Source organism: Drosophila arizonae, chromosome 3, assembly GCF_054131065.1.
Source record: "Drosophila arizonae isolate 15081-1271.41 chromosome 3, UAZ_ARI_1.0, whole genome shotgun sequence".
NCBI lineage: Eukaryota > Metazoa > Arthropoda > Insecta > Diptera > Drosophilidae > Drosophila > Drosophila arizonae.
Genome location: NC_142923.1, coordinates 6,264,070 through 6,287,562, shown reverse-complemented (window position 1 = coordinate 6,287,562; position 23,493 = coordinate 6,264,070). Strand labels below are relative to the sequence as shown.

General features: G+C 36.8%; 2 protein-coding genes across 3 annotated transcripts in view; one reads left to right on the top strand and one right to left on the bottom strand.

Annotated features, from left to right (window-relative positions):
* The window catches only part of spir (spire type actin nucleation factor), a 56,869-nt gene that overhangs the window by 21,001 nt on the left and 12,375 nt on the right, over window positions 1–23,493 (top strand). For both annotated transcript variants that reach the window (XM_018004325.2, XM_018004324.2), the window contains exons 3-6: window positions 15,996–16,113; window positions 16,777–16,886; window positions 19,108–19,225; window positions 19,305–19,384. In XM_018004325.2, the coding sequence (XP_017859814.1) occupies window positions 15,996–16,113; window positions 16,777–16,886; window positions 19,108–19,225; window positions 19,305–19,384 (426 nt within the window). The remainder of the gene's footprint in view (window positions 1–15,995; window positions 16,114–16,776; window positions 16,887–19,107; window positions 19,226–19,304; window positions 19,385–23,493) is intronic.
* On the bottom strand, window positions 7,050–8,648 carry LOC149269617 (odorant receptor 42b-like). Its single transcript, XM_089465971.1, has 3 exons — window positions 7,794–8,648; window positions 7,378–7,735; window positions 7,050–7,313 (listed from the first exon to the last, which is right to left on the bottom strand). The coding sequence occupies exons 1-3, from the start codon at window positions 8,561–8,563 to the stop codon at window positions 7,239–7,241; spliced, it is 1,203 nt and encodes a 400-aa protein (XP_089322097.1). The 5' UTR covers window positions 8,564–8,648; the 3' UTR covers window positions 7,050–7,238.

Here is a 23,493-nt window from a genome sequence, read left to right as displayed (position 1 = left end):
CATAATCAAATTAGCAATGATGATATATGAATCACTCTATAACTGATATATAACTATATATATTCAGGTGATAAAAAAGGAAAATTTTAAGCAAAAATTTCGATTATGAACAAAACTTCAAAGAGAGACTTCATTAAGTAATAAATTAGAAGGATATTCGATATTTCATGATAGCCATCTTCCATTTCCAACTTCCCCCAACAAGATCAAGATCGAATTGATCTTAACCCCATGCAAGGGCATAAATAAAACTCTCAAACCCCTCGTCACTCCCTTTGGTGGATGCGCCTCACCGCACTCGAGTGCATGCGTAAACCTTCAAAAGTGAAGCAGTCGTTGGAGAGGGAAAAGGGCTTGCCAACGGGTCGTCCAATGCAATGCCTTAAATGGCATTTGTAGAGCTGCTGGCGCAGCTTGTGCTATTTGTAGTTCGATTTACATTAAACCAATAAAGCATTGCATTGACTGACATATAGACGTTGTGCGGGAAGTTTTGTAATTGGTTTATAGGTCTTGTGAGTTTTTGTTTTCTATTTTGGGTGCGGTTCCCTTTTCGACTAAACTTGTGACCCGCAGCGGTGACAACTTGACATTTGAGAGGCAGCAAAATAGGATTATTTTTCTACACATTTGACAGCTCTCATAAATTGGGTTAGGCATGTGTTGGCGAATTGCCAAAGATTTCCCCAAAAAAGGGCAGGGCAAACAGAAAATTAAGTAATTAAAACGCTGGATAGGGTTATGACCATATCTGTAAGATTTACTCTTGAATTATTATCTGTGGGATTAATTGATTTTTTAGGCGTCCAGGAAATGGCCGAAAATAGCTTAAGTCCTATTATAGTAGATCGAGTCATTAGATTGCGTTGCTAGCTTGGAAGTTCATTAATTTTTTTTTTTTTGCTTGCAAGTTCATCATGCTACACATATTTTATAACTAAACTGTTCTCACACATCTATTAAGTGTCCTACCTCTATGTAGTTAATTAGCGAGTTATTTCAAAATTATTTAATTATTTCTGATTGCCGAGCTCGGTTGCATGTGTATTTATACAATGTAGTTTAATGGACTTGACTTTTTTTTAAAGCTAATTACATGTTAGTTATACTATTTACATTTTACATACACAAAGGGAACTTTTATCTTTGTAGCTGTTAGGTCATCATTCTAAACTCAAGTACACATAATCCATAGATTTATATTTATTTTTCTACATTACCTTTTGAGTGTCACATGTGTATGCAGGTCTCATGTTTGGCTTTTCATATCTGTAGCATAGATAAAACATGAGCATAAACAGCCATGGCCTAAATTGTCTGCGCCAGTTATCAGTTGACAGTTGAACTGTAGGATAGTGTAGGCTATGAATAGCTTGAGGTGATGAATTACAAATGTTCTCAAAGAGTTTAATTTAAATGGTAATGATTATTACTAAAAAACTAGTAAAAAATAAAAAAAAAAAATAGTAAAAAAGAAAATGAAAATTGACAAAAAGAAAAAATAAGATAAGAAAATTAAAATAGAAGATATAACAGATATAATAGATAGAAGAAATAATATAGAAGATTTCGGAAATAACGATTAGAAATAAGTGTTCAGAGAAGAACAAAAAAAAAAAAAAATAAAGATGTAAGAATTAAGGGAAGCGTGAGAGCAAAAAAGCAAATGTGAGTGAAGATACAAATGTTTGATAAAAAATTAAATTGGAAGAAGATAGAAGATGAAGAAAATGAGATAAAATTAAAGATAGAGAAGCGAATATAGAAGAGAATAGGAAAGATATGACAGAAAATAAATAAATAAATGTAAGATGAGAAATTACCGGTAAAAGATGAGAAATGACAAACGAACAATGAAATTTTAGAGATGAGTATAAAATGAAATATTAGAACTATAAAATATTAAAGATGAGTCCAAATGATTGAAGATAGGAAATGATAGATGATATAGGAAAGGTGAGAGATGTATAGAGAAATGTCAAGCCAGAAAGAGGAGCCAAAAGACAGAAACACCCAAAAAAGGTAGCAAGAAATCAGTTAATAAGGGTAAACATAATTCGTTTTTTCGTATCCCTCTATAAATCTTCCTTTGTCTTTAGTCTAAAGCTATTTTTAAAGTCAACTATATAGTACTTTTGATTTTTTCATTTTTGCCAATTATTCAAATTAATCTTAAGCTCATCTTATTTCTTAAACAAAGTATTGATCTGTATTATAAATTAATCTGACCGATCATGAAAATATTTGTGCACTTTATCAAGCGCCAAAAAAATGCGTTCAGTTGGCATCAAATTATTTCCATAATGCTGGTCTTTGCTGGTCAATTAAGCTTTGCAATTATTGACCAGACATTCTATAGGTTTTCAAGGTCTTCCGACTATGAAATAACAAAGTCTGAGCACAAATATTGTCACAGCGCAAATAATGCATGAACAATTATTTGCAGTAAATATTATTGGGCCAAGAAAATGAAATACTAACAATCAGGTGTGATATTAGAGTGTGTGTGTATGCGTAGGTGTATGTGAGTGTGTGGGGTTGTTGTGCTTGGTGACTCAGTGAATGTTGCAAAAAGAGTTTGGCTACTCCTTTTGTGGCTCTCTGTCTTTCAGTCTCTCTCTGCTATCTTTCTCTCTCTCTTCATCTCTCACTTGCATTGTTCTGGGGAAAAAAAGTCAAAGCGCTTTTTTTGGAGCGTGAACATCTGGCTAAGTCGTACCTGTTCCATTTACTGGCCCGCCCGTACTTTTATGGGTTCGTCGGTGCCTTTGCAGCAGCAACAAATGTTGCAAGTGGTAACGGCTGCTGCTGCCTGTTGCGCCTCAAAACAATGGCTCCACTTGGCCAACAACAACAACAACAGCAACAACAGCAATAGCAAAGCGACGCGACTCTGACTGCGACTTGGTTGAGTGCCTTCGCCGTTTGTTTTATGCTCCGCCTGGCTTTGGATCTAGCTCTAGGTCTGGCTGTTTGCCTGTGACCACGCTCTGTGTTATTGCTACGCATTTATAATAAGCGGAACCTAGCACAGTGGGCGACTTCCTGTCATACGCAACAGGAAAGCAAAAGGAAAAAAAATCAAATCAAACTCTACTCTGAGCGAGAAAACTTCCTGGTTAATAAAAAGACTTCCAGCTGAATTCTTTTATGTGAAGTGAAAGATCACATTGAGGATACTTCCAGCGTAACTGTACTAAAAAATATATAAGTGTTAAGTTTTTGATGTAGGCAAAAGTTCCTGTGAAAGATAAAAAATATACAGTTATGAGCATAAAAACTTAAATTTATTTTATGAAAAGTCTAACAAGCATTCAACCTGCCTTAAGTTACGTCTTAAAGAAATGGCTTAAATGATTGATTATCAGAGAAAGTTTTCCATCGGGATTAATATTGATTAGAGTAGTTAGATAACATCGGAAAAATAAACGTTAATAAATGTCCTCAGGTTAGGGAACACGCAATGTCCAGCATTAGGAATGACAAAATTGATGATAGCAATAACTTTGTGTCTTGGGTGGTCTGATGGCATAACGTGTTTACTGAATTCCTAGGAATAGGAATACTCGTTGAAGCAGATATAAATAAAGTTCAGACCACTGTGCACTGTCTATGTGTGTGTGTGTGTGTAGACTGCAGCTGTTGCTGGCGGCGCATCGGCGACCATTGCGCATTGTTCTATGGAATCAATCAATTGGTTTGGCAGGCGCAGCACCAGAACTGCCAAGACTGAAGACTGAAGACTGAAGACGATGACGATGACAACGCGCACGACGTCAACATAAAAGTGTCGATCAACTAAACGCTGTCGGCTCTGCCTGCCCGCCCCTTCTCATTCTATAGAAGAGCCCAGGGAAAGGCATGGGCATGAAGCTATTATAAGCTTGGCTTAGGCATGGCCAGCCAAGAGGCAAGTTCATGGCTCGCTGAAGCGGCGACGGCGGCGACGGCAGCGTCTGCGATTGTCTTTTTGGCCGCTTCTTCTTTCTGTCTCTCTGGCAATTGTATTTATGGCTGCATGTAATTGCATGCGTCGTGACGTACATTCCCCGACGCCCAGAGACCCCAGATCCCAGAATCGAGCCGAAAAACTTCAACTACAAACGCTGTGTGCGACTGGATGGAGTCCATTGACCGTTCGTTCTATATGATGATTTGTTTTTTGGGCGCCTAAACAAACACTTTTCCGTAACTATTATTGAATACATGTCAAATATTTGACAGCAACTGCTAGCTGTTTGACCGTTAGGCAAAAAGCCAAACACTGAATCGAATGCAAAGCTCAAGTGCTGGGCTGCACTTGAAATTAAAATAAAATGCATTTGAATTTCTCTCGCACAATCGATCCAATGGTGGTGGGAACCACTGACTGCACTCACAATGAAGCCATAATTCTTATAGCCATTGCCATTGCCAGTGCCAGTGCCATTACCATTACCATTGCCAGAGTCTTGCATATGCTCACTCCATGCGAGTCGACGTGATAAAGGACTCATTAAAGCATCACCTGAATGGGCTGGTCTGGCAGCCTCCAATTCGTAGTCCAAGTCAAACTCAGCTATAGCCAAGTTGTCTATGTGAATGCACAAACACACACAGATACACACATCCATACTCGCACACACACACACACATACAAGTTCACTTGTTCAATTGCTTTGCCACTTTAAGGCCTCACAACACTCAAGAGCGAACCAGTCTTTTAATACACTTTTCAGCATGGCAGCTATGCGTTTTTTTGATGTCGTTGGCAATAGGTTTAAGGATTACAAAAAATATATATATTATGTAGATATATATAATATTTTATATAGTTATAATATAATTAAATAAAATTATAATATACTGAATTGAAGGAATGATGAAATGAAAAAATATCTGCAAAATCTCAAGCAATTCTCAAATCTGATTTACTTTAGGTAGATATTGAGACAATGGTACTGATACAATGGATATAGATTGATAAATATATATAGATACAGATAAACAAATGGATAGATAGATGGATAGATACAGATAGATGAAGATAGATAGATAGATAGATATAGATAGACATAAATACATGGATACAGAGATAGATAAATAAGATTTTCCACAAGGTGAATGACTATAGAGAGAATGCAGAGTAAATATATATGTTCTATCCATCCAGATATGGATGTATCTATTAAAAATTATACCTGTTAAAATGTTATATGTTATATTAACTTAAATATTCCGAGTATCCCCCTAGAGTACCTGCACTTCCAACTGCATCTCCACTTTTTCTCTCTCCTAGTTTATTTTGGCCTGAAGGCTTTTCTGGCATTGCATATATTCAGCAAAAATAGAAAGAAGACGCAAACGAGTTGCTTGACTGGCGAGTAACAAACAGTTACTTTTCTCTATATACATACATATAAATATACATACACATACACATCTATATAGTTTTCGGGGCCTGCTGCTGCAGCGAACAGTTGTTGCCTAGAGCTGCCGCCCAGTTTTGCCATCATGGGAACTGAGAAGAGTCGAGTTGGCTGCCAACTGGTTGTCCAGTCACGAGCTGCACTCAGTCAAAGACTTCCCGACTTACCATTCTATTCTATTTCTCGTTGCCGGGCCTGACCCAAACAGACGTCAATTCATAAGCGCAGCTAACACCCTGCTATAATGCCTACGATTCGTCCCGTCCTGCCACGCCCCGCCCCTTGGTTCGATGTGTACACACTTGCAATTTAGTTGCATTAGGTTTTTAGTGGTGGGGCGAGATTGGGAGTCGGATCGGATCTTCCCACTCTCTCCACAGTTTGTATTTCTCTTTGAGTCATGTGCGAGTATTTCAATTTGGATGCTCGCGGTCTGGTAATACTACGTACGGTACTTGAGCCAATTACCCAATTAAACGCCAGCGTTTTGTGCTATCTCATTGCCGCGATCGCCTACAGTTTTCATAGTATGTAGTTGTAGTGGTAGTAGTAGATGCCCAAATATTGATATCTGTCGAGCTGTTTGGGCCATGGCCCATGGCTATTTCTTTTGATTTGAGTCATGTTCTAGAGGCGTGCACAATTAGCGTTTTGCTCGGTTCCGTTATAGCCGGGCCATGCACAATGCGCCCAGGGATTATGTCTTGCGAGTTGCGTCGCGTCGGTCAAACTATGAAACTTGTTTGCCGATTATTATCGATGGGGGGATTGGTCTCTTTTATTTTTCTGCAGAGCCGATCGCCGATCATACCTCTCACATCTCTATCTCTCTTTCTCTCTATCGTGCCTCTTTCTCTGTCTTTCTTTAATGTGTGCTAAGTGCGCTGTTCCAGGTGAGCATGCTTGAACTTTGCTTTAACCCGAACAACACACCAATTCGATATGGGTTGGGCAAATGAGTTGCAAATTGTTTAGAAATCTTGGTGTTAATGTTGATCAATTAACTCATTATCATGCCATATCAGTTGGAATAACTATAAATATATACATGCATAAGAATTTTTCAATTAAAATTTCCTTAAATTACGCTAGCGCCTTGCTATGCAATTCTCATATGGCAAGCTCGGCAGACCTGATGCTGACATAAAACAATATTTTTCTGCAGCCATATAACTTGACTTTATGGTGATTCGTTTCTTGGCAACTGCTGCTGCTGCTGCTGCTCCTGCTGCTGCTGCTCTTTAAGTTTTCTTCTCTCTTGAAACAGTGGCCACTGCAACGCCACATGGGACCAGTCTAGACCACTAGACCCGACCAGGCCAAGCCAAGCCGAGGCGAGCCAGTGTTTTGTCTTGTGGTTTTTTGTCGCTATCAGGATTCACATTTTATGCAATTGTTTCCATAGAAAGAATGCCATGTCTAAATACATACAGAGACTGCAGCACCAACAGCAACAGCAACTGCAGCAGCAGCAGCCACCGACCAGCAGCCAAGTAGCTCTCAACTTGACTTGGTCTCGAACTTGTAGACGGTCGATGCACAGGTCTATGCTGTCTATCTGCCCAGTCGTGATCAATGTTGGCCCATGCAGAGCAGACTAGAGCAAAGCTAAGCTGTACTCAAGGCGCAGCTAGTAAATACCCTGTATTAGAGAGTGAACTACGAATTGATTATTTTATTGCAAGCTGTAGATATTCATAATGTAAATAATGCGTGCCAAAGTGCTGCTAAGTTTTTATATTGATCTAAGTGGACATTAGCATAATATTTATCAATATAAATTTTCTGTTCATTTACGGACTGCAATTTGCAGTTCTTTATGTTTTCCCTTTACCGTAATTTTATTTTTTCAACAATATTCGTTTGCTTGACGATAGTTACCACCGAAAATGCAAACTTGGCAAACTTGAAGAGAAAAATGGAAATAATTTTATAATAAATACTAGAATCCAGTGCCCTGTCCACTTACAGTTAAATTAGTCCTCATGCAGATGGGAAATATGCTGCCAGCAGTAAATTGAATAGGTTTTTGAGTATTTTGTAAAAAGTATAACAACGTCGACTTGTAGCGCCGACTAGCATCAATTGATTTCGAATAAAATACGGCCAAGCTCAGATTGTAGCAATCATCGTGGATCCGTTCGCAGACATAGCAAAAGGGAAATGTCTGTATTAACAGGACCAATATAAACAAAATCGTTGACAGGCCGTTCCAGAAAGTCATAAAAAACATCAGGTTTATCAGCGAAAGCCCCAGGCCGAGACCTATCACGAGTAATTGAGTAAAAAATGTGCGAGAGATGACCGGACGCAGCATATCGCAATATCTGAAAATTTAAAAATTTTGGATTATGTTTATTTAGCCATAGACTTGAATTGACCTACTGCAGCAATAGCTGGTGATCCTTGACACAGTTAACTAACTGCTCGTAGTGCTGCTCCTCTGAGAGTTCGGGATCTGTGCGCAGCCTTTCGACACGCTTTGCCAACAATTTCAAATGAGTTCGCAAGGTTAAGCCGAATAAAACTGGATAGAGATCGGTCATTTCATCCGCATAGATGGCACCTGAACCAATAATATACTCGGTTGTCGCTGCTATCCATAGGTTCCTTGTGCTCGTGCGATAGTCAACAAAGGGATTGTATATTACCCACGGAGTTGAGCCAGTGAGTGCGGCGCTCACATAGGTAAAAGTCGGATAGATCGCATATGTGGCATGAAATGCCAAAAATACCATATTGCAGCGTACAGCGCTACGATGCAGTTCGCTTTGCTGCTCGAATTGAATACATCGTTTATCCAATGTATCGAGCATTTTCATGAGCTTCTCGAAGCGCCAAATATTTATAAAATTCAATATCACCTTATAGACTAGGCTGATGACATTGAAAAAGACTTGAACTGAACCCAGCAGTTCATGTGGCTTAAATACCTTGAAATTGATTATATAGCTGGTTAGGATCATAATCGGTAAATATATATTAACCGTGAAATGAATCCATATCATCCACATGATGTAGGGCCAATAGAATCGTGTGCCTCTCTTGGGTGGCAGCCACGCCACGCACTTCATGACTCGCTGCAAGTACTTAAAGCCATCGCGACTGCTAAGGTAATCTCCCAGAGTCTCATCTCTTATGTACTTGAAAAACATGATTCCAAACCTTTTTGTTTTTACTTTGGCTGCTTCCTTGTGACTCCTTGAAATTAAAAATCGAACTGTAAATTGGCATTAGACTCGACAAGCTTTTATATAATTTCTGTAAGTTGGCTTTCGCTTACAGAGTTGCGCTTCGAGTGCTCTACTATATAATCATCTTCCAGTTGTTGCAGTTCTCAACATTTATTATATATATAGAGTAAACAGAAAAAGAAATTGCATTTCATTAATAAGTATTTTCATGGGATTCTTTTTGCTTATCAATTAAATAATCCAGTGCCACGAGCTAGCCATTAAAAGAACTATACCCCTATTAAAAGAGAAACACAGATGGGAATATTAATACAAGCTATGAAAAATAAAGTAGAATTTAATTTAAAATACATATAAATTGTTTAATCCTAATTTAGGGGTAGTCTATATTATTTTTCTGTAGCTCCTAATAAACATAATGCAATATTTTGTATATCTTTGTAATTTAAAGGTCATCTATCTAAATTTTGCATTTCCTTTAAATACTATTCTTTTTTTTTTTTTTATACCCTGAACCCATTGAAAATGGGAAATCAGGGTATAATGGTTTTGTGAAAAAGTATGTAACGGGCAGAAGGAGGCGTGGCAGACCCCACAAAGTATATATATTCTTGATCAGCGTGACGAGCTGAGTCGATATAGCCCTGTCCGTCTGTCCGTCCGTCCGTCCGTCCGTCCGTCCGTCCGTCCGTCCGTCCGTCCGTCCGTATGAGTGCGTCGATCTCAGAAGTTATAAGAGCTAGAGAGCTGAAATTTGGCATGCATACTCGTGTGTACCATACGCAGTACGAGTTTGCTTTATTTTTTCGATAAATCGTCCGATAACTTTTTTATCGAGAATAATCGAAAAATTGATTTTGTTTTTTTAGCCTAATTTGAACATTTTTAAACCTGGAGTCTTCAAATTTGTGTTGTATATAAAGTTAATAGATACAAAGATTTTGTAATTTACAGATTTTGGATACCACGCCCCCTTCTCCCCCAATTTGTAAAAAACGCATTTCAAGTACTAGAGACTTGTGCTTTGGAATGTACACACATATTTACCATATGATTACCCTCTGAAAGTTTCATTAAGATCATATGTTTACAAAAGAAGTTATTCAACAAATAAATTCTCATAATATTGCCCACACTGCAGCGCAGCCCAAGCGCAGTCGCTGCTTACTGCGCAGTTAGCAGAGCGCAGGCTTATGCGTGCGTGTGGATGCATCTGTATGTATGTGTGCATAAAAGAAGTGCAGAATGATTAGAATATCAGCTTAGAGGGTTCAGGGTATCTCCTAGTCGAGCAGTCTCGACTAGAGTCTTCTTACTTGTTTTTTTTAATGTTTATAAAATTTGTTGTTCAATTTTTTCCGATTTTGATACTTCTTTTATACAGGGTATCATATAAAAATATTGAGGTTCTGTTAATTATATACTAGTTGCTCGATTGACGTAACTTTCCACTAAGCTTCAAACAGCAATCTGATTGCACAAGACCTGCAGCACCGTGAATATTTCATATCAAAAAGGATAATTGTGAAGGTCCTCAAAAAGACCATTTATAACTAGAGAGTATCTATTGAAGTATATTTACATCGTAATATTTTGTATAACTTTTTAATTGAACAATTTCAAGTTTTAGTTCAAGTTTATTTTTCATATCTTCACACGATAGATATATATTACTTGATACATAAAATACTTATAACTATAAGTTATAGAATAATAGCATATCTATGCATTTACACAAACTATTCAATCCATTTACTTCTGTCATTATACCCATTGTATTACCAATATAGGGTATAGCAATGCGACGCCAATGTAAAGCAGCAGCAAAACGTTGAAATGTTGACAAGGCGCTCGGCGACAACGATTAAAATCTCTGGGGAGCCCAAAAGAACGTGAAGAACGAACCGAGCGCACAGCAAAAAATACAAAATACAAAAAAAAGTCGCAGACTCGCAGATAGATGTAGGAAAAAAACAAACAGAAAACATGCTCTATTCGCATTTGCACTGCAACTGGCAATACACATATCTGTCTATGTATATATATATATTTATGTAGGTATATATATTTATTTATTTCGTTGTTGCTGTTGTTTTTGTAAATTACAATGCAATTTTATGCCACACAAAGGTTCGCAGCACTTGGCCATTAAGCACTTTACATTCAATGTGGCAAGATCAAAGTGGGCGCAATTTATGGCCGCAGATACAAAGATACGCAACGGAGCCAGGCTTCGATCAGTCCGAGGCAGAGATGCGTTTGTTTAGCTTAAATATCAATGGATACGTATGTGTATGTGTGTGTGTGTCTATTTCTATATGTGTGCACATAAATTGCTTATTTTTTTGGTCTTTGGGTATTCAGTTCGTTTTTTATGCATTTACGCAATAGATAGATCTAGAATCGATTTCTGCTCTTTTGGGTTAAATGTGAAGTTATATACATATTTTATTTTTTATATTATGTTGGTTTCATATAGATATAATAGGTATGTCTGTAAGTAAGTTTTGAGCTAGATGACGAAAGGCTGACCAAACAAGAGTGATATTATTTCTGTTAGCTATATTTCAGCAGTTGCTTAGGTTATAGATAGCAGACAGTTGTTTAAATATTTAATGAAAGTGGTCATTCAATAATTAGTCATATTTATAAATTTATTTATATATGAAATAAATATATAATATATACGATGGTGTACTATCAATAACGCGCTCATCACTAAATATATATATGGTCAAATACTTGTTTCTAATACTTACCTATAATTACTACCTATGTAGTTATATAGTATAGATTCAATATTCTTTTCGATTATTCATAAATCGCCAATCAATATTTTCGTGCTACTCAAAGGCTAAAGCCTCCCATCTCTAGCGATTGCAGCGCTTGAGCCAAGCCAGAGCAGGTTATACAATTTTAGATTTGTGCTTTTCCAGTTTGGCAGCGACGAGACTGCGAGTCTCAGACTCATTGAGTTTGCATGTTTGACCCAAATACGCCATAGGGAGACGGGCTCTAAAGAGAGAGAGAGAGAGAGAGGGAGACAGAGAGAGAGAGATAGAGACAGAAACTGAGAGAAGTGGCGGGGGCATAGATAGAGCTGCGAAAAAAGAGGAAAAAATTATGAATTTTAAATGCATGTTGAGAAGTACGAACTAAAGTCGCAACCACGCAACATGCTCAGGTTCTCTGTTTATCAGCAGGTGAAAGTGAATCGCTGAGTGTGTGAATGTGAATGTGAATATGCGCGTAAATGAGTGTGAATGAGTGCGTGGCCTTTTTGTCGTTAACTATCTGTCTATCTCTAGCTGTAACTAGTGGCATTTCTAATAATAATATTTGCACATTCTGTCGCATTCGCCTGCAATTAGCTCGCTTACAATGCCGCACCCGCACCCACACCCCATCCCAATTCCACCTGGCGAGGCACTTGAGGCCTTGCTGTCTATGTGCATATACGACTTAGATATGTACGTATATACAGTATATAGTACTTAACTATGCTATGCCATGCACCTTACTGTGTGTATTTTCTTCTGCTTTTGCTTTATGTTTGTTTCGGCATCGACGTGCGAACTGGGTTAATTTTCTATATACCCATATCTATATAGCTGCGCTTAGGTATTACAAGTCTAAAATTATTATTTGTACAAAAACATAAAGCAAAAGATTCGCACGATTTGCGACGCTCTTGCCAAAGAGACAGCAACCGTAGTATAACAATAATAATTTCACATTTCTGTTTGTTTTCATCATTCGGAGTGAGTTTTGAATGAACCGCAGCTTGCTTTCAGCTGATCCGTAATCTCTGATACTGTCACAGACAGAGACTGTATATAGCTTATGAGCGAGCTACTGTTGCGATTAGCAGTCCATTGAGACGGGCAGAGATCTTCTTCTGCTTCTGTTTGGTGTCAACCTGGCAACAGCGATAAGAATCTGTGCGATAACATACTGAAAACTTGCACTTAGACTTATATTAGGCAGGGACTGATTAATAGTTGACAGTGTGAAAAACTTGCATGGAGGTGTAACTCTTGATTTTTGTTTACTTCAAAAGTTGGTGGAAGCTTACGGCTTGAACCAGTCGGGAATCGTACTGCTATATGACTATTTCATGTGTGTTTTACTATTTCAAGTATTATTACTCTGTTTAATCTAATGTCAATTAGTGCATTATATAAAAATATAAATGTATTTCTGTATAAACGTTCTATGGCATTACTTAAGTTAATTATAATAATTATTCCATATGCGTCAATTCGATCCATTTCTTTATACATAATATATATATAGATATCAGAAATGAGTTAATTTTTTTTTTAAGGCAAGAAAAATTTTATATTATATTTTAGAATAGATATATGTATATAGTCAAGAAAAATTATATATTTTATTGGAAGGTATGCAAGTATCTACTTCGCAGTAATTCCTAGGGATCGCTCAAAGCTTTGCTTGAGAACTTTTTTTTATTTCCCATGGAACTAGCTTCAATTCAATCATATTTTTTTTCTCAATATACCCAACTCATTTATTTAGTAGAACAGCTAGCCTACCCCAATAAATTTAATAGAGTTCACGCTATTTTAGCTCCCCCTCTAGGTTTCTCAACATATATCAAAGGTTATAGCAGCCCTTTTCTAAATTACAAAAACAACACTTATAAATTTAATTGATGTCTAGCATATATGCTACTTCATAAAGCAGCCACGCCCACACACTTCCTGTCACCTACGCTGCTGCCTTAATTGTGCACGCTGAAATAGCAGGCAAAAAGTTGGCCATTTTATGCTTCAATGTTAGCTTAGGAAACTAAAACAAAAAGCAAAGAATCGTCGCAAGCAACAGCTAAGCAAACTGAAAAGTGAACACGGAGGTCAGTCGAAAGGTTAAACTGACAAGATTGACAAGCGGCACGCCACATGTTGGCCAAAGGGGTGGAAGGAGGAGGCAGCAAACCCCTCAGCGCGGTGTGGACTTTGAGGTATTAGCCTGCCTCCTTCTATTGTTGCTGTTGTTGCTGCTGCTGCTGCTGCTGCTGTGGGAGGGGGGCGTGTTGTGAACCTTTTTTGGCCGCCTTGTTGGCCTGATAATTGGCGCGTTGCATGTTTGCGCTTTGGATTTCAACTTTGATATTATTGGCAACGAAGCACTACTTACGTTTTCCTTTCGTTTTTGGTGAGAACACGAACTTAACTATTTTTCATTTGGGGCCACAACACTTGAGGGTGTGTACTCCATATACCTGTTTAATAGATATGCAAACTAACAGCAAAATCCCCTTTGGTATTTCAGCTAGCAGACAACGAAAAAAAAAATGGACAATCGCTGCTGCAATGCACATTCATCGTATACATTTATATAGCTTGTTCCCAGTCTACCAGTTCTTCCAGTTCTCCCCTTTTGCTAATTGCATGAGAAACTTCCCAGACCCAGCTGATGTACGGCCCTCCTTAGAAGTCTCCCAGGGTCGTTATACATGCTTTTTCTGCTTCCCTACTCTTGTCCACACCTCACATAATTAGAGCCTTGCTAAAAGAGCATTACGGGTTTGTCACAATGTTTGTATAGCCCGCTGACAGGTACTTACAAAAATTAATGTAACAAATCAACAAATTAATTTAACTATATTTGATCATAGTTATTTATTAGAGTATAAATATATGAGCGTATAAATATAAAATATAAATATATTTTGCTTAGCTTGCTTATATATCTGTAATATATCTGTAATTCATAATTAAGTAATTCTGAATATTTGTTTTTATTGTTTTCATTTTTGTTTACTAATTTTACAATTGCTAAGCTTTCGGTTTAATAATTTATGAAATATATTATGCAAGCATATTCTTAATGAACTTTAAAATTTCTATAGTTAAAACGAAAAGTTATGTTTATAGAGTCAGTAATCGGATGTATATTATATATATATTTAATGCATAGAAAATTTGCTAAATTAAATTAAAATATTTTAACTTTTCTATTTATAAATTTTTTTTAAAACAAATAAATGGAAATGACAGTTGATACTTTATTAATTTTTTGCAACAAATTTAAAATCAACAAGGAAAGATCATTAGAAAAAACAATATCAGGAGGCTGCATTGCCTGTTGTCTCAAGAAATACAAACATGGATCTGTGAAATATACTAGGGTATATAAACTGACAATTCATATACATACATTCATGTGCCCACTTCCTCTACAAAATACTAGGGTATACAAACACAGAGGGTATTCAATATGTCTACAAATATACTGATATATTTATCTGTTGATTTGTTTTCGCATTAATTATGCTCGGTCGCCGTTGAACTCTTCTTGTTGTGAATGTGATGTAAGCGCGTCTGGGATGCTGGCTCCGACTCCGGCTTTCTGCGCCGCACACTCAGCGCTGAGCTGAGCTGCCATTAGTTATACCACATGCCACATGTGTCTGGCTTTGTAAATGCCAGTCAGCTAGCCGGTAGCATCGCCTGCACAGCTGTCACAATGTTTTATCATTTAATTTTCATAATAATAACGAAATCAAGTGGAACAATGGTAACTGACATGGACGTAGAGCCACCTCCTCCTCTCCAGGCAACCAAAGCAAGTTTGTGTTTTATAATCCGGCGGCATCGAAATATTTTGGCGTGGGCGATTCAGCTATGATGTGGTTGATCGAGTTTTTTTTTTTTTTTTTTTTTGGGTTTTTTTAAGGTTCACTGGCAGCCCGAACGCAATTGGTTGGCAGCTGCAAATTATTATTTAACGGCTTCTTCGGTCTTTAGTGTTTTAACACTTTTGGCAAGTGCCCCAGCAAACAGCGAAGTGAAAGTGAACAATAGCCGCTAAAAACAAACAAACAATAACAACAGCTAGCAATGTGTTGCACTTGGGCGTTTGAATGTTGTCATCGTTGTTGTGTCTTGTAGCTGACTTCAAGTTGAAGTTGACGCCTGCTGCTGCTGTTGCTGTTGCACCTGAACTCGAACTTCAACAGGCAAAAAACTGTAGCGAGTAACAACAACAACAACCACAACAACAAACAATTAGTGTTTGTTTGCGCGCTGTTGCTTCAGTTTCTACGTAGCGTCAACTTCAAACTCCAATTAAAGTGTCAGTTTAATGAACTGACAGCGAAACCAACTGCGCGACACAGAGCCAGCGGCAAGTCAAATGCCTGGACAGACAAGCCCTGGCAATAGAAAGGGCTACAGAGTGAATGACATAGCCAGCGTTTGTAAAGTCTTTAATTTACTAAAATGCAATGTCCCTTAGCGTTAATAGTTGAGTCGACTATTGCAAAAATGAGTCAGGTTCAGCTACCCAGTTGGTTAGACATTTATTTATTATATTTTTTGTATATTATCTGATTTTCATACATTTCTCGCAATCTTTTCCATTGCAGATCATTAACGAACTGGCGGAAGTTGTTTATGCCGCATTGGATTATAACTTTCCAGAGGACGAGGAATGCCAAATGTCGCAAGAGCTTGAGAATCTCTTTCATTACATGACAGCAGATGGTAAGTGAATGTCTAAAATTTTAATTCTAAGGGGTATTCTAAGGGGTATATACTCAAAGATATTAGGTATTAGATATTATTATTTTTAAGAAAAAATAGGTCTATGTCTAATTAAACAGTTCTAGCTTACTTCATATTCCTTATTTATAGAAAACATCATCCGCACTGCCAGCAGTTCATTAGTTTTATTATCGACAATGGCATGAAATATAAGAAAATATGAACAATTCAAGGAATAGATTAATAAATGTTATATACAGATTTAATATTGTGAAATGTAGTACAATATGAGGCATTTAAATATTTTTATTTGCTTGAATCATCTGCTGAAGTAATGCAATATTTAGATTAAAGAAAAAGTACAAATTAAGTCGTTGAGCTACTCTTGATAAGGGCTCCATAACACAAGGTCTTTACACAGTCGCAATCAGCTGTGCAAGGTTGGCTAAATGAATCACTTGGATACATCGTCCATATCATGCGGCATTTACTCAAATGTGATTTACTTAAATTAAAAAGGGGGAAAAAGAAGAAAAAAACAGCAAACACAAACAGATTATTGCGAAATGCTGGGCTTGAGCTTAGATTACCCAATTCGTCACAGTGTGAATAACTCGCTGAATGATTTTCCATTAATCTAAATGTTTTGTTTTTCCATGGCAGAAAATGACGATGACTGCATTGATGAGGGCATTGAGGAGGGCGACAAGCGCTGGGACGACGAGACGGAGGAGGAACGCAACAATACCAAAGAACTGGAGCATATAATCGAGGTAAGAAAAAAACAACTCTTGACATTTCGACATTTTTTTTGCATTTTGTTTGTCAGGCGGCAGCTGATAAATTGCCCAAACACGAATGCAAATTGAATCAAATCAAAGTTTTTGCCAGCTGAACTGAACTTTTGGCATTATGAGTCAGTTTGGCCAGCAGAGCAGATACCCTGTAAAATATATAGTATAGAGATTGCAGGCATGCAATCGAAATATACTGAAAAGCATTTAAGAGAATAGCTGTGGATTATGAAGAGAAATGAGCGATCAGATCAAGAATTGTAGAGTTCCTTCATATTTTGTAGAGAAGATGAGAGAGAAGCTGTGACTAATATTCTTGTAAATAATATTCTTAGCATAATACATTTATTTTCATTTTAAAAATATTATAGAAATGCATACTATGTATGATATACAGAAATTCCAGAAAGAGTTATATTTATTAATAATTATATCATAGGGTATTTTATTTCCTAATCTTTCGTGAGCATTCTTGCTCTGCCATTGAAGGTGTGCCGTCATTGGGCTAACCTTTTGACCAGGTTTTGACTGCTCCATTTGGCAGATATCCACACAGATTTATAAACTATACCATATATACATATATTTTACGTTTATGTTTGTATATATGCAGCCACATGCAGATGGAAAGAGTTATGGATATGCAGTTGCAGTTGGAAGTGTGGGAAAACTTGTTTGGCGCACGTTGCATGAACGCAGCAGCAACAACAGCAACATCAGTTGCACTTACAGTTAACCAAGTGAGGCGCACTCTCCAGAGATACTTGTTAGCAGTATCTAGGCATTTGTATCTGCTGGTGTATCTATAACGCGGCTAACCGCAAAACAACAAGCGCTCAGTTGGCTGGCTCAATTGCCCGGGTTCTAGATTACCCCAGCCAGACCCGACCAGACCAGATCTCAATTGCCTCAGATATTGAATAACCGAATAGCCATCAAGCTGCAGCCATTTCGTAATAGGAAATCACTCTGCACTTGATTTCACAGCTAAATGCGTTGTAGGAATTCACGTTTCGCACTGCGCTGCAAGTCAAGGCGTTCCCCAGCCTCAACCATGTAACCAAAAGATCACGATCATTTGGTAATTTGGCATTGAGGCGTGTGATAAACAGCAATGCATTGCTGATTGGGTCCGCTCTATCGATGCTAGCCAACATAATGGGTATGAATCCCCGACCCGATCCGAAACGATTCGCTGCGTTCCAGCTCAATGCGCATTTGCTCATCATGCAGAAGCAGCGCCACCTGTTGGCGCATTCTAGCCCCACTCTAATGAGCCGCTTTATAGAATTGACACATTACTGTCAGGCAACATTGAGCAGTGCCCCACCGGGCGCACCACTCGCCGGTGGCTTGCAATATTTTCCACATGCCTGGCTTTTCTAACACATTTGCGCCAAATGCAAATGTATGAAGCATCTGCATATGGCATGGCCAGCACGAGGGCTTATCGATTGCTAAACATGACATTATGGCCCAGTTAAGCACATTGTTAGCCCAGCTGGAGAGCTAATTAGAAAAGAAGATGCAGCTGTTGAAATTTTGCAATGCATTTTCTTCTCTGCTTGTGCTAAATAAGCGAGTCAATAAATGTTGCTAATGTAGAATTGATTATAATGATGGATATGTAAAAGATGTTAATAGAAGAAAGTATAGAATGATAAAGGAAAAAGTATAAGGAAAAGGGAGGGAAAAATACAATTAAAAAATGTATTATGGGCATGCATACAATAATTTATTTTAAATATAAAAACTTCAGAAAGTATAATTAAAACAGACTTTTTAGAAGATTTAGACGTAGACTAGAAACTATATTTTGGATTAGATAGTTAAATATACATCCAAAATGTATATGATTATATAATAATTTATTTTAAATAAAAAACCAAAAAATCTTAGCAATTAAATTTCTTAGGCCTAAATATATTTAAGTTAAAGTATACTTTTGGCTTTTGTATTCAAAATTATAGATAGTTAGCTGTTTACAAAGAATATTTGAATGAATAAAGCATATACATATATTTCAAAAAAAAAAAAAAAAAATTGTCTAACAAATTATTTATTTCAGCTAAAAAAATTAGTTCTTTGCATTTGTTCAGATATTTTTTACTTGGACAACTTATCTTATCCGGCATTTTATTACTTTTCCTATTTGAAATTTGTTTCTTATAATAAAACCATTTTTGTTTTTCATTTACAGACCTGCAGAAATCATATAAAGCCCGCATTACCAGAGAACCACTATAAAGCCGTCTGCCGTGCGCTGGTAACGGAAACAATAGAGCTGCGAATATTTCTGCAGCAAATTCTAAACAATGGTAAGCCAGAGGAGAACAACATAAACATCCCAATTAGCCACATATATAACATCGGCTGCCTATATATCTTGCATTGCAGATACCGGCAAATTAATAAAGGCATCAGAATCATCTCAGAGCACGCAGTGTGAGCTGGCGAAGCTGGGCTTCAACGACTGGGTAAGTCTAGCTTATGATATCTCAGATATGTATATATCTATCTCTGACACTCGAAATGTGTGTTATGCAATGTTGTACGAAAAACCGCTAATGGTCTTTAAAGTGGGCTACACTGTGAATCACGACTGCCTCTTTTGGCGCACCTCTTTCAATTTTACAAACCATCATCATCATTATCATTAACATTATCATAGGGATCACGCGCTATGTTTCGTTTTATAGGTGAAGGGAGTGAGTGCAGCATATCTTCCGCTCGAGTCTCAATGGAGAAAAAACAAAAAAAAAAAGTTTTCGTGAACCATTTCACAAAATTCACTTTTAATTTTAATAATCGACTCGCAGCGGTTTTACAGCGCCCATTATCCTAATGAGTTCGACTATGTGAGATAGATTTAATGTGCGACACATTAGTGCCAAATATTTCGATTCACACACATGTATATACATACATATATATACAGTTGTGTGACCTTTAAGCAAGAAAAAACATGTCGTGGCCTCAGCTCAGGAATTCGCTTGTGGTTGCCATTGGACCTCCAAAATCCATTGAGACTCACACGCAAATTGACCAAACACGCAACACAAAAAAAAAAAAAAAAAAAAAGAAACAAAAATAGATGAAAATGTTGGACAATCTTTAGCAAGTTTTTTGTTGGCTAACTATAGCAGGCTTGTGGATTTTCAAAGTCAGCTTGTAAAAGTTTAACAAAGGTGTGCTAAAACTGAGTAGAAAATAAAAAGAAAGCACTTGCATTAATGTTGACTGTACAAAATTAATATTAATATATATAAATACAAATTAAATATTTATTTCGAAAATATTTAATTTGTATTTGAAGTTGAATTATAATTCTATTAAGCTTATTTTTAATGTTTATCATATATATTTTATATAATAGGAAAAAATCAGTTGGCTCTAAAAATTTACTTGCAATAAATTTATTTCATAGAAAAATGAATTTTTAAATATATTCTCCTTTATATATGTAAATATCTTCCCTGCTCTTTCGTCTCTCCTTCTAAAATCTTTTTTTTTAAAGCTATTAAAAAACCCCAGAAATTATCTCTTGCCAAAAAAGTATCATAACTGTAAAAGAGAGGCGTAGAAGGTGCTATAGACCAGGTGTTAAGTAAATTTAACAGCTGATAACGAAAACCTGACCAGTTTTGGCTATTCTGGTTTCAGACTCGCATTTAGCACGTCAAAATTAATTGGAAAACGTGTAATCAGATTAGTGGCTAACAAATTTCTAAAATCAGTGGACTTTTATTTGTGCTGTCATAGCATATAAATCACATGAAAAACAGCTGATCACTTTATTGTTAACGATAGTAGGAAATCGATCTACACTCGCATAAATGTCTTAATCATGCCGTAATTCGGGCTTTCAAATGCACTCAGCTTCGGTTAGTTGATTCAGATTGATTATCTAAATGTAAACTATTTAATATCATTAAGTTTCTTTATACAGTGTTACCTAATAGGCACTATGCGACTTTACTCATTGTTGAGTGTATTAATTTCCATTATCTAAGTATATCAAACGTTAGTTCTGTTGATTAGTTACGTCAGCAAATGCACTTGACTTGTCTTTCTTTTCTACTAGTCGTAGCTCAAAGCGTATCCAATATCCTGTTATGCTCCATTCGACAAAGTTACCTTGGGGCACACGCCCCATCACATTTTGCATGTTGATAGCTCAGGAAAGCAAAACCGCAAGAAATAGCTTCGCGTGCGCTAGACTATATATGTGTACGAGCATATATGTATATCTGTATGTATATATGTATCGGTATCATATATCATAAAAATAACCCATCCTAACTCATGCCCGTATCAACGCTATATTTATAATTAAATCAACACAAAATTTGCATTGCATTGAAAGGCGCTGATTAAATACGAAAAAAAAAGTAAATAAAAATAAATAAAAGTAGAAAAAATAAGAAAGACGAAATTACATAGAAATAAAAATGAATTGAGGCGCAGGCCAATTGAGCAATTAATTCCCATGTTTGAGTTGTGCAAAGACCATAGACTGAGCCCATTCGTATGGCCAGCCATAAAGTAAAGCTCCCAATTGCAATTTTAGAACAATATTCAATACACATTCATGTAATTCCCAACAACTGCAGAGTTTGATTAAAAGCAAAAAAAAGAAAAAAAAAGCTAGGTACAAAAACGTTATCGGTTATCAGACAAAAGACGACGCGACTCCACTTGACTTGACTTGACTGAATGTTTATGTACCCATTCAACATTTGATAAGATTTCTATAACCACAAAAAACTACCCACCAATACCCACTCTGCAGCTCTCGATCACCTGTCTATTGTTTTTATTGTCAACTCTTGTGCTTGCTTTTGCTTTCTTCTTCTTCTTGTGCGCTTTCATATATTGTCGTATTTTTAGTAGTACTGAAAATTCAACAAACTTTTTTATAGTCAGCGCTTTATCAATTTCTCGGAAGCCAAACAGCCTTCAGAATGTCATACGAATTGTAGCTGTTGTTCCTCCCCTCCCGCCCCAATTCTGTACGCCCTGCAGTTAGTCAAGACCGGAACGACAAACCCACGCGATATGCGCAGACATTAAGAAACGGTTTCGGATCTTGCTTGTTTCGGTTTTTGTTGATTGTTGCCCTGATTTTAGATAGAGTTTTATGCTGGAATTACTGAAATTCTTTTGTCTGACTATTTTTTTTTTATATTTTTTTTTTTTTTTTTTTTTCATTTGTGTTGTGTGTTTATTACATACATATGTACTCCATGGTGCTTCATGCTTTGGTGACTTTGTGTCTGAAGCAGTTGCTTCGGGCGGAGCAACTCTCCGTTGCTCAGTTCTAGCTAGTTGGCATTGTTTTTTTGGGAGTACGTGCCGTTGTGATAGGCATGCAGTGTTTAGGATCCCGCTTTAAATTAGATAGACTAGCATAAGAATACAGTTTGATAACCTGCTAGAAACAGCTGGAAAGTTTTTATACAAGTTTTGGTTGGGGTGAAGTTGCCTAAAGCTAGATTCACTTTTGAGAGCATATGAGATTGCATTGTCTTTGAAGTATGAAATATATAGTAAATAAAATAAATATACATAAAAAAACAGTATTATTTTAAATTATGATTACATATTGCTTAACAATAAAAACTAGCTTTAATTGGATATCATTTGATGCTCATCATTTGATGATCTAAAACTCACTCAAAGCTTTAATGTGCTAACTGCAAACAAAGAAGTTCATGAGGGGCATACCGTTTTAAAATATGTTAGATAATATCGAATTGTAATATTCGCGCTGTTTGGGGTTTCGCAAGTAATTTAAAAAAAAAAATTGAAAATTGTAAATTTAGAATTTGTTAACTTAATTATTTAGAAGCGTGCAAGATTTGAAATGATCAAAAATCACATTAAAGCTGTAATTCTTGTAAGCTATCCAAAAGCGCATTAAGGCTTTAAGGAAAGCTTTGCCTCTGATATCGTTTCAACTAGAAAGCTAATTCTAAGCCTTTACTGTCGCAGTTTTAAGGCATACTCAAACCTAATGTATCAATATTACGAACTGATCTTCATTGTATTAGTTCCGCCTCGCAATTGCTGTTAGAAAGCTTTCATGAAACTATCGTATAGCATATAAGAAACTTTTTTATGAAAATTACATTTATTTTCCAACGACTTCTGATGAATTATTTGATAGCCCCAGAGGTGATCTCTTACCTCTCAATTTGATAGCTTTCTGATTCAGCACTCAACATTTGCCCCAGTTGCTATTGCTGTTGCTGGTGTGGATGCGTATGACTTGTTTGTTTGGGGGAATCTCTTTCACCTTTTAGGCGATGCTATCGAGCATATCAACATGAACTGCATTTTCCTAGACACAGCCCTACACATGTGTTTCGCTTTGCTGCTTAACATGCTAATCATGATGATGATGATGATGATAATGATAATGTTAATGATGATGAGCATTGTTTAGATGCTAATATCTGTTGATGATGCCCCGAAAAAAAAAAAACGAATAAAGAAACACCGAGTTTTGCAAGCGCTACGCATATGTGCGATGTTTCGTGCAACTTGGCAGCTTAACAACAAACTGTTGCAAACACTTCCGGAA